Source organism: Marmota monax, unplaced genomic scaffold (assembly GCF_021218885.2).
Source record: "Marmota monax isolate L192 unplaced genomic scaffold, Marmota_monax_Labrador192_F-V1.1 WCK01_AAM20220418_F8-fsc00199, whole genome shotgun sequence".
NCBI classification, from domain to species: domain Eukaryota; kingdom Metazoa; phylum Chordata; class Mammalia; order Rodentia; family Sciuridae; genus Marmota; species Marmota monax.
Window position 1 is genome coordinate 3,261,681 of NW_026694340.1, and position 12,174 is coordinate 3,273,854.

Below are 12,174 nucleotides of genomic sequence, written 5' to 3' on the forward strand. Positions count from 1 at the left end.
GGCTGGCCTGGAACTTGTGATCCTCCTGCCTCAGCCTCCTGAGCTGCTGGGATTATAGGAATGAATGTACCATTCTGCCTGGCCCATTTGAGTTTTTTAAAAAAATGGTACTGTAGCAACTGGATATTCATAGACAGACAGACAGACAGACAGACAGACACACACACACACACACACACACATCTGCTGCGTGACCAGCATGCTAGCTTCATACTAGAGGTTCTAAACATAGAAGTTAACTGAGATCAAAATAAAGACACATAAACTCAATTTACCTTTTTCTTGCCCAGCTAAGAGTCGGCCCTTCCTGGCTCCTGCTTCGAGCTACCTGACACAAGAGACCAGCAGGAGAGAGGGGAGAGCACACCAGAGAGTGGGCTTTTATTGGGGAACAAAAAATTCAGGGGAAAATTCCATCCAATGAAGGTCGAGGGGATAGCATTCCAAGGTCAGGGTCAGTGATTGGTTTCAGGGTCAATGGTCAGTCACACCCCCACACGGACAGGCTCTCACACCTGAAAAGGGTGGGGATAAAGCTCTGACACAGCTGGCCTGAGTGCCTCACACCCAGTCAGGGAGGTACCCAATCACACACACACACACACACACACACACAAATGATCCTTGACCTAAACTTCAAGATTTATCTCAAATGTTTCCGGGACTTAAATGCAATATCTAAAACTATAAAAATTTTAGAAAAACAGCAGAAAGTCTTCAGAATATAGGACAAAGTGTTCTTCAATTTATACTGAGTGCTGTACCCATTAAAAATGGATAAATTTGATCTTTTAAAAATGTTTACTTTGTGAAAGTTCATGTGAAGAGGATGAAAGACAAGGTACAAGCAGGCAGAAAATATTTGAATAGCCTACATTTCACAAAAGACTAGTATCTAGGCTGGGTGTGGTGGCACTTTCCTGTAATCTCAGCGGCTCAGGAGGCTGAGGCAGGAGGACTGCAAGTTCAAGACCAGCCTCAGCAATTTAGCAAGGTTCTAAGCAACTTAGAGAAACCCTGTCTCAAAAATAAAAAAATAAAAAGGGCTGGGGTAAGGCAAGTATGAGGGGAGGTTGGGCACTGAATTTTTAGGCCAAAGACTGATATTACAAACTATTTGCTAACTATAGAACCTTGGGCACATCAGTTAACTGCTCTTAGATTCACTTTCTTCATCTGTTAATTGAGAAGAATGTCTGTGCTGCCTACCTCACAGTTGTTGTGAGGGTCAAATGAGAATGTATGTGAAAGATTTGTAAATTAAAATTTTAAAAAAGGGCTGGGGATGTGGCTTAGTGTTTAGTACCCCTTGGTTCAATCCTTGTTACCAACAAAACAACAAAAAACTTATATCTAGAATATATGAAGAATCCTCAAGTCATAACAGTAAAAGCAAAGAATCCCCTAAGAAAATGGCCAAAAAACATGAAGGGACCATCACTGCCATTGGAGGACTGAAAAATGGAAACCATTATTAGGTATTACTACTCTGGAATGCTGTGGGGAGGGAACCTAGCCAGAGGCCAGCATTGCAAGCTCTTTTCAGGGAACTCTGGAATGGGCTGGGCCAGCTGATGCCATTCACTATTAGAATGGTTAAAATTCAAAATAAGGGCCTGGATTTGTGGTTTGGTGAGTTTATACTTGCTTGGTATGTGTAAGGCACTGGGTTTGATTCTCAGAACCCCATATAAATAAATAAATAAAATAAAGGTCCGTTGACAACTAAAAAAAAATTATAATAGGGACAACACCAGACACTGATGTAGATACAGAAAACCTGGATCACTCATATGCAGCTGGTGGGAATGTAAAATGATATAGCCATCCAGTAAACAGTTTGGCAGTTTCCTAAAAAAAAAAAAAAAAATTAAACACGTGCTAGTCATGGTAGCATATACCAGTAATCCCAGTGAGTCCGGAAGTTGAAGCAGGAGGATTTCAATTTCAAGGCCAGGTTAGGGAGCCCCTATCTCAAAAAAATGGGATATAACTTGGGGTAGAGCACCCCCAGGTTCAATCCTCAATTTCCCTTCCCCCCAAATTAAACACACCCCCAGAAATTTCACTCTTGGGCACTTATCCCAGTGGATGTCCTGTAATAACAGAAAAACCTGTGCCTAAATGTTTATAGCAGCTGTAATCATAATATCCCCAAACTGGAACCAATCCAGAGGTCCTTCAGTGAGTGAATGATTAGACAAATTGTGGTACAGTCAGACCTTCGTACCCTACTCTGCAATAAAAATGCGCAAAACCCTGATACACAACTGGATAAACTGCCAGAGAATTATGGCAAGTGAGAAAAAGATAAAGTGAATCCAAAAGACTACATATCATATGATCCATTTAATTAATATTCTTGAAATGACAAACATATAAAAGGGGAGAATGATTCAGTGGGTGTCAGGAGTTAAGGAGGGGAACAGGGTGAGAGAGTTGTGTGTAGCTGTTAGAAGGGAATGAGATGGCTCATGGATTCTTGGGTGATTGTGTTGATTATACCAATGTCAATATCCTGGTTATGGTAATATACTTCAGTTTTCCAAGATTTTACCACTGGGAGATCCTGGTTGGATGGTTTATGTCTTTAATGTCCCCTAAAAAATTGGAAGCTTTTGCCCAGCCCATGGTGCTATTAGAAAGTGGTGTAACCCTTAGGAGGTGGGGTCTTGTGAAAAGTTAGATCTGGGGGATGTGCTCTTGAAGGGGATTTGGGGACCCCATACTTCCTCTTCCTCTATCTTTGCTTCCTGGCTGCCAAGAGATGAGCAGCTTCCTCTGCTACTGCCTTGCCACAGGCCCCAAAGCAATGGGGCCAACCAACCACCAACTAAAGTCTTCCAAATTGTAAGCCAAAATAAACCTTTCTTCTTTTTTCTTGGGTGTTTTGTTATAGTACTGCAAAACTGGCTAACACACTGGATAAAGAATATTTCTTTGGGATTTCTTTTGCTGTGACTATGACTACATGTGAAATGCTAAAAATCTCAAAATAAAAAGTTTCCTTAAAAAACAGATCACCAAGGAGGATGACTGTGGGGGTGAGGTAAGAGGTTATGTACTGGCAAAGGAAAAGGGTTCAGGAGGGAGGGCAGGTAGGGGGATGCAGAGCTATTGGCCTGCTGGGCACCAGGGGCTGATAAACAGCTGCCAAGGGTGCCCAAGCACCACTGAGCTAGTGTGCAGATACTGCTCTACTAGCATCCACTGTTCACCTCCTAGCCGTGCCTTCACCTTGGGATGAACACCTGCATCTGGATCTGAAGGCGAGGCTGTTTAGGGGCTCGGCCTTAGTCTAGTGCCGCTGGGCTTCACAGTACCTGGAAGCAACTACAGTAACCACAGGCACCCTCCTATCCCCTGCACTGAAGGCAGTTCCCTGGAGAAGGTGTCAGTGCTCATGGGCTTGGTGATTGCAGAGGAAAGGCAGGAACCCATATTCTTGGAATTCACACGCCTCATAGTGTGATGTGTGGTAGTGGGCATTGCCTACATTAGCGATTATCACCACCAAGGTTTTTTTCTGTTTTCTTTTGGCACTGGGGATTGAACCCAGGGGTGCTCTACCATGGAGATACATCATACCCAGCCTTTTTTGTTTTTATTTAGAGATAGGTTCTCACTATGTTGCTAAGACTGGCCTTGAATTTGAGATCCTTCTGCCTCAGCCTCCAAAATCACTGAGGTTACAGGTGTGCAGCATACCAGGCCCACCACTGTACCTTCAAAAGAAAGAATTCCTTGATGGATGAAAATTTGAAACAACAGCAGGAGTTTTCAGGCCTAAGTTGTTCCAGCTACTCACCAGAGTTTGCAAATAGTCATGACAAAGATGATCAGGCTTTAAATTGTCATTAGGTAGTGAAAGTGCTGTCCCCATATGGAAGAGTAGATATTGTGAGAGCTGCTTAGGACTTTTGCCCATTTAAATGGTTTCCCTGATCCTGGTTTAGTATTGAAGCTTGGTACTGTGGATTACACATTATACTTTGTTCCCAAGTGAATCAGATTGACTAAGATTGTCTTTGTCTTCCTATTTAGACACCACTAATGAGGACTTTGTCTCTGCCCTTCCTCAATATGTATCCCATGAACAGTATATGGGGAACTAGTGATCCTAAACAGTCCTAAAATTCATTTGGAAGAAGAAAAGATCCAGAATAGTCAAAACAATTCTAAGCCAAATAAATAAATAAATAAAAATAAAGCTATGCTGGAGGCATCACAATATCTTGATTCAAATTATATTAAGAGCTATAGTAAAAAAATTGCACAGTACTGGCATAAAAACAGATACATAGACCAATGGTACATAATAGAAGACACAAATAAATCCACACATCTACAATCTTCTGATCTTTGACAAAGGTGCCAAAAACATACATTGAAGAAAGCCTTTTTACCAAATGGAGCTGGGATAACTGGTTGTTATATATAGAAGGATGAAACTAGACCCTTATTTCACTCTGAATAAAAGTCAACTCAAAGTGGATCAAAGAACTCAGAATTAGAACAGAAACTATGTAACTCCTAGAAGAAAACAGGGTCATTACTCCAACTTTTAGAACAGGAAATGACTTTCTAAATGGCCCCTTAAACAGAAAATAATGTCAAGAGTTAATAAATGTATACTACAGAACACGAAAGAAAAAAATTGAGGAAGGCCTTGGAAGATGGAAAGATCTAGCATTTTCTTGGATTGACAGAATTAATATTGTCAAAATGGCTATACTGGGCTGGAGTTGTGGCTCAGTGGGTGGAGTGCTTGCCTAGCATACATGAGGCACTGGGTTTGATCCCCAGTACCACAATAAAAAAAAAAAAACTAAATAAAATAAAAATATTGTGTTCATCTACTATTAATAATTTAAAAAATTACTATTAAAAAACTAATAATGGCCATACTATCAAAAGTGATATACAGATCTAATGCAATTCCTATTAAAATTCCAATGATGTTCTTCATAGAAATAGAAAAATCAATCATGAAATTTATTTGAAAAATAAGAGGCCCAGAATAGCCAAAGCAATACTAGCAAGAAATTGAAGCAGGAGGCATCACTATAGAGCTATAGTAACAAAACAGCATGGTAGTCTCATAAAAACAGACATTAAGACCAATGGAACAGAATAGAAGACACAGTCATACCCACATAAATACAATAATTTCATACTAGACAAAGTTACCATAAACGTACATCAGAGAAAAGGTAACCTCTTCAACAAATGTTGCCAGGAAAACTGGAAATGCATATGTAGTAGAATGAAATTGAACCTCTCTCTCTCACCCTGCACAAAACTCAAAGTGGATCAAGGACCTAACCTTTTGGTGGAGTTTTTGGATCTAAGTCTAAGATCATATCATCTGCAAACAGTGGTAATTTGACTTCTTCCTTTCCTATATTTATCCTTTTTATATCCTTCTCTTGCCTAACTTCTCAAGCAGACTATTTTTGAGGAAAAAAGTTGTCCTGGTAACTTCTCACATGCTTGTATAAAAACAGTTAATGGGAAAATTTTAACCAACTTTGAACCATACTACATAGTATACTACTCTTTGCACAAAATAAGAATCAAAACTTATTTTTCTTTTCTAGGAAAATATCCACTTTTACTATTGGGATTACAACTTATTCACCTTTTGTTCAGTATTTGACTGCCTAATTCAATATCTAAGTTTTTTAAATTCTGCATTTCAGTATAGTTAGAATTCTTTTTCAAATGTTCTTCACAACCCAGAACACAGACACCAAAGCAACATTCTCAAGTCACCTTGTTTAACTATAAAGAAGTAAGAAATGAAAATGGACGGGTTTCTGAAGATGAGTACTCTCTCTGCTCTGAAGATGAGCAAGCTTTCAACATTTAAGCAGAGTAGAACTCCACTCCTGAAGTTCCTTCAAACTGAGAATATTTCCACTTAATAAGTCAATCAATATATTGTTCCTAAAAATGAAAGTTTGATCACTAGGGAAAACTGAACAAAAAGTGTTTTCTTCACCCCAAACAACCACCCAAATGGCTCTCATCACCCCCTCTGATCCCACAAAGAGGGAAGCAATAGGGTCTAAAGGCTTTAAATCAGAAATCTTGACTTCTAAAACCCTGGTGCTATTTATTCAGAGTGGTAGGTCTATGTACTGTGGGAGACCAACCTTACACATGACTGGGTTATACTCCCCGGCTGGGTGTTGAGGCGCTCAGTCACAGAAACGTAGCAGAGCTTTCCCCACCCTTCTTGGGTTGGAGGGTCAGTGTCTTGTGCATGGTTGTATCTTGCTATAGCCCCATGGGTGAAGTTACGCTCACCTGTTCCTTTGTAATATGACGCCTTGCCCTGTTTAGGATAGAATCTTCCATGGAAGTATCTTGTGTGTGTCCCCTTCTCTTACTGTGCCCTTGGGTGTGGCCTACCCAGGTGTCAGTCAACCTGCTGACAGTGGACATCATGAAGATACTCAGTCCCCTGAAACCTGACTCCTTGCCTCATTTGAATAGCTTCTCCTCAATAAAAGGGGTCAGCATGTGCTCTCGCTCTCTCTCTTTCTGCGGACCCTTAAGGTCAGAGGAGCCGTCACAGCGACCCCAAATAAAAAGGTATTTGTGTCTCTTGTGTGGTTATTTCGTGCAGCCCAGTAAGCCCAGTTCAACTGGAGTGACCCCTGAGCCTTTTAGTCGCGAGAACAGAAACCCGGCAATGTACTGTGTTCTCTAATACTTCCCTCATTTTTTAATTTTATTTTTTGTATATAAGAGAGATTTTAATTTGCCTAAATTGTTTAGAATGTTAAGTGAAATTCAATCAAAATCACAGAATTTATTATAAAATAATAGTAACTGAGACCATACAACCTGAAAAAAAAGATCAATCATAGAGAAAACTATAGCCGAACTAAAGACACTTAGAAGTAATTATGATAAAGCCAGAACACTTCAAATTTCTAACGAAAATATGACTACTTAGTAAATATTGATGATAGAATGATTTATGAACAAAAATATTTGTATAACTACATTACAATATATAAAATCAATTACAATGCATTAATGACCTAATTATAAATGCAGTTAATATCTTCAAAAATATGAGCAATTAATGTCAGGCCTCAAAATAAGATTTTTAAGTAGAAACATGCTAAAATGAGATTTTTAAAGTAAAAATATTTTCAAGTATTCTCAATATCCTAAAATATTCATTTGATGATTATTCTTTTTTTTAATTAATTTTTTATTTATATATGACAGCAGAATGCATTACAATTCTTACTACACATATAGAGCACAACTTTTCATATCTCTGGTTGTATACAAAATATATTCACACCAATTCGTGTCTTCATACATGTATTGGATAATAATGATCATCACATTCCACCATCATTTCTAACACCTGCCCCCCCATTCCCCTCCAACTCCTCTGCCCTATCTAGAGTTTGTCCATTCCTTCCAAGCTCCCTCTCCCTACCCCACTATGAATCAGCCTCCTTATATCAGAGAAAACATTTGGCATTTGTTTTTTTTGGGATTGGCTAACTTCCCTTAGCATTATCTTCTCTAATTCCTTAGAAAAGTTGGAATGGAACCACCATTTGACCCTGTGATCCCACTTCTCGGTCTATATACAAAGGACTTAAAATCAGCATACTACAGTGATGCATCCATTTCAATGTTTATAGCACCTCAATTCACAAGAACCAACCTAGGTGCCCTACCACAGATGAATGGATAAAGAAAATATGGTATATATAAACAATGGAATATTACTCAGCCATAAAGAATGAAATTATGGCATTTGCTGGTAAATGGATGGAACTGGAGAATATCACGCTAAGTGAAATAAGCCAGTTCCCCAAAACCAAAGACAGGATGTTCTATCTGATATGATAACTCATATGATGCTAACTCACAATAAGGGAGGGGAAGATTAGTTGTTCATTGAACTAGACATAGGGGAAGAGAGGGAAATGGGAAATAGAAAGAATGATTCATACAGATATTTTCTATCCACATCTATGAATATATGATGAATGTAACTCAGCATCATGTACAACAATTATGGGAGTCTAACTAGAACAAGTCATACTTATTTGTATATATATAAAATTTCAAAATATACTCTACTATCATTCAAAAAAAAGTTTTAAAAACAGAATGGGAGAAGATCTTTGCTAGATACTCTTCTGACAGATATTTATATCTAGAATATATAAAGAACTAAAAAATCTTTACACCAAAAAAAAATAAATTACCCAATTGATAAATGGGCAAGAGAGCTAAACAGACAATTCTCAGAAGAAATGCAAATGGACAACAAATATATGAAAAAATGTTCAGCATCTTTAGCAATTAAGGAAATGCAAACTAAAGCCACACTGAAATTTTATTTCATCCCACTTAGAATGGCAGTCATGTAGAATACAAATAATGAATACTGGAGAAGGTTTAGAGTAAAATGAACACTTTTACACTGTTGGTGGGATTGCAAATTCGTTCAACCACTATGGATGTTGGTGGGATTGCAAATTCGTTCAACCACTATGGAAGTCGGTATGAAGTTTCCTCAAAAGACCAAATGGAATTACTCTTACTAAAGGCTGTTGTGAGACAATACATGAAGATTGAGAAGGTTTTTTGAAAAAATGAGCCTGTTCCTCTTTGAAATAACATCTGAGATTTTTATTCAGTAAATCCAGTGATGACTTTGTACAAAACATTAAGTAAGATTGAGGCCTCTATGGGGAATACTACCAAAGTCCACAAAAAATAATCGAAATAATTTTACATCCTCTCTTTTATGAAAGAACAGTGTTATTACTATTATTTTTAAAATGAACAAATGATACAGGAATATGCCTGTAATTCCAGTGCCTCTTCTGCAGGAGAACTGCAGGTTCAAGGCTAGCCTCAGCAATTTGGTGAGGTGTTTCAAAATAAAAAAAAATAAATAAAAAGGGCGGGGATGAGGCTCAGTGGTTAAGTGCCCTTGGTTTAATCCCTGGAACCAAACAATAATTTTTAAAGAAACTAAAAATGGTCTAGGGATATAGATCAGTGGTAAAGTGCCCCTGGATTTAATTATGAGTACTACAATCCATCAGTCAAATAAATGATCTTTTGACAGGTGTTTGAAAAAATAGACCACCAAGGAATATGGAAATGAATAACATGCAGGATGATTATACCACCTATGTATGTTTTTATCCTAAAAACTTATTCTTTACCTAAATAAGAAAGACCATCTTCGAGGCTTTGTTTTGTTTTCTCTGCAGTGCTGGAGCTCCAACCCAGGGTCTTGTGCATGTTAGGCAAGCACCCCACTGAGCTCCAACCCAGCCTCCATCATTTTCAATTGTAATAGGAGAAACTTGAGGCTCAGAAACACTAAGTTCTATGATCACAGTTAGAGGATGAAGACAGGACGGAACACAGTTGTCTCTGAAGGTAAAAATTGCCTCTGTGGAAAAGGAGTCTTTTCCATGTAGGAAGCATTATGGGAGAAGGAAGGAGGGTAGGACTCAAGTCACCCGAGTGGCTGAACACCTGCCCTGCCCCCTGGCTTCTCTATAATTATGGGTTCCATCTGAGCCACAAGCACAAAGCAGAAAGGGATGAGACTATGGTCATTCAATTAATTTCATATTTTATTCTCATTCAATTGGATGGGGAAAGGAAAGAATCACGAGTTACAGAGTTGGATTGTTCTGTTGCAGGGTGGGTTATCCTGGAAGGTTCATGTTCCAGGGTTCCCATCCGGGTGCCTGAGGATTTTCCATGAAGATCACAGGTGGAGGGACCCACAGCAGCTCCTCAAAGGAAACAGAAGCACCGCAGTCCTCGGGCTGGTGTTCAAGAGCTAGCAAGTCAGAAGCAACATCTGTACAGAGAAGACCTGAGAGAGAGGGCACACAGAGAGCTCAGGACATGTCACCCACCTGAATCCTTGCCTACGACATTGCCTGGCCCTGGGTTTGTGTCCATTCTCAACAAGTCTATGAGCAAAGTCCCTCAGGTCACTCTTTTGGGATTTAACTAAGAAGAAATAGGAGAAAGAGGGACAGTTGTACCAAAAGAGGCCTGTCCTATACTGTATATAGAAGGACCCTGTGGGCAGGATCCTGTCCTATCATTCCCTGCCCTGAGGATTAGGCCAGCTGATACAATTCACAAAAGGACCTTGAAGGTGAGTACAGAAAGAGACAAACCTGAGAGGTCATGGTCTTCCTGTCTGTACCCCAGGATTCTGTGCAGGGCTTGTCTATAAGGACAAGGCAGCGGTTCACTTCTTGGTCTCTTGTAGGCCTCACAGATAGTCCAGTACAGATCCTGCAAACTTGTCAGCATGTGGGAACATTTTTTCCAGCTCTTCTTTATGCCTCTCTGATTAAGACGCTGGGAAATTGCTTTTGATATTACATGATTATTCTTCACTCATGTTCAAGAAATTCCCATTCTTGCAGGAAACTCTGGATTTCTCGATTGTTCCACGGTTTAATTGAGTGCACTGCAAGGAATAGAAGAATGTGGGTGTACTTTGGCATCACTCACCTGCACTTATTAGGGGGTCTCAGAGGCCCTTTCTCTACAGTGGCAGGCCCAAACATGGCTTTATTTCAATTAGTAGAATATGATAAAAATCTTTAATGATGAGAAGTCCTGGATGCAGCATCTGCTTTAGTCCCCATGTCCAAAATATATAGTCATTGGGACAAGTCGGGAAAACATGGGAAAGTATATATGATGTTCAAGTTTCATAAAATAAATTTCAGAGAATAGAATAGATAGGGCCTTGATGGTACATTTACTGCTGGTAAAGGTTCCCCTGATGTGGGACTACTCTCTCCCACCCCACAAGTGGAACCTTTCACCACTTCCAGGTGTCCAGGGCTGTGGGCAAGGATAGAGATCCCAGAATGCTGAGGACAGCCGTGTCATCCCCAGAGCTATCCCTCCTAGGGGACTAGGCTGAGCACAGACTCAGAAAGATAAAGATGGAATAGAACATTTTTTCTACCCAAATATGACACAGAACGTTATACCTGAGAGCTTTCCTGATTTCTTGTTTTCTTTTCCCTTCTTTAGCACCTGGGTATTTCTGGAAATTTTATCCTATAGCATGATTTTCTAATTAAAAGAATGAAAAGATCAAAGTTTTATTTTTATAATAGGAATGTCTTAATGACTTACCTGAATCAGCCAATCAGAGCACTGGAAATAGTTTTCTCTTAAGAATAATCTGGAAACACATGTATATCTTAAAATAATGGAGGACCTCAGTTACAAACACAAATCCGCAGAGCTCCCAGGCTGGCGAGCAAAGAGAAAAAACTCCAGTGTTGCTGGTGTTTGGAGATGAGAACATGGGAGAGTGAAGTGTTCTAGATATCACAGGGCAAGTACAGTACAAAGAAGCAGCATTGAGGTAAGGGTGGGGAGAAGGAAAGAGAAAGAGCTTTGTAGATATTCAGAAAAATCCCCTGGCCAAGTACAGGCCAATGCATGAATGAGGGGAACTGACCCTGGGATTGTGTCCATTCTCAACATGTCTATGAGCAAAGACTTTCTATGGTAAGAACCAGCAGAAAGGAACAGTCTGGAATATTCCTTGTGTCACTCAGGCCCTGGAAGAATATGTCACCAGCTGCCAGAGTGAAAGAAAAAACAAACAAACCATAATCCAAAGGGCTTTGAAGATAGTGCAAAAGGGTATTGCCTAAGGGGTTGGTTCAAATTATGCATACTAAAGTTTGTTCCGATGTCAATTAACAAAGATTCAGCACAATTTTCCAAAGCATCAATTCATTTCCAAGTAAAAACACACCACAAAATACTGTAAAATTCAACATTAGATAAGTGAACACAAAATACCAAGCCCCCAATAATGTAAAATGCCCAATATGGACTTCCTAAGTAAAATTATTAGGCAAGCAACAAAAAAATATAATTCACTGTTGTAAAATCAATTAAGAGACCCAAGAAAAGACACAGATGATGGGATTTTAGAAAGACTTTAAAGTAGCTGTTATATATTTCCCATGGCCAAACATGTAGAGGAAGCAGAAGCAAAAGAGGTTACAAATAGGAAGACAAACAACCTAAGTAGACCTTTTGAGGATGAACTATCAAACAGACACACAATCCATTAAAACCAGAAATTTGCCAGGAGAGGTGGTG

At 39.3% G+C, this 12,174-nt stretch overlaps 1 protein-coding gene and 1 pseudogene across 1 annotated transcript; one reads left to right on the top strand and one right to left on the bottom strand.

Moving 5' to 3' along the window:
* Positions 1-1,887: 1,887 nt before the first annotated feature.
* LOC124109123 (dehydrodolichyl diphosphate synthase complex subunit NUS1-like) lies at positions 1,888-4,115 on the top strand (annotated as a pseudogene).
* Positions 4,116-9,626: 5,511 nt separating this feature from the next.
* Msantd5 (Myb/SANT DNA binding domain containing 5) lies at positions 9,627-10,541 on the bottom strand. The gene is given in 3 exon segments (XM_046467644.1): positions 9,627-9,892; positions 10,206-10,430; positions 10,433-10,541. Coding segments are annotated over 3 exon segments (507 nt in total). The 3' UTR covers positions 9,627-9,719.
* Positions 10,542-12,174: the final 1,633 nt, after the last annotated feature.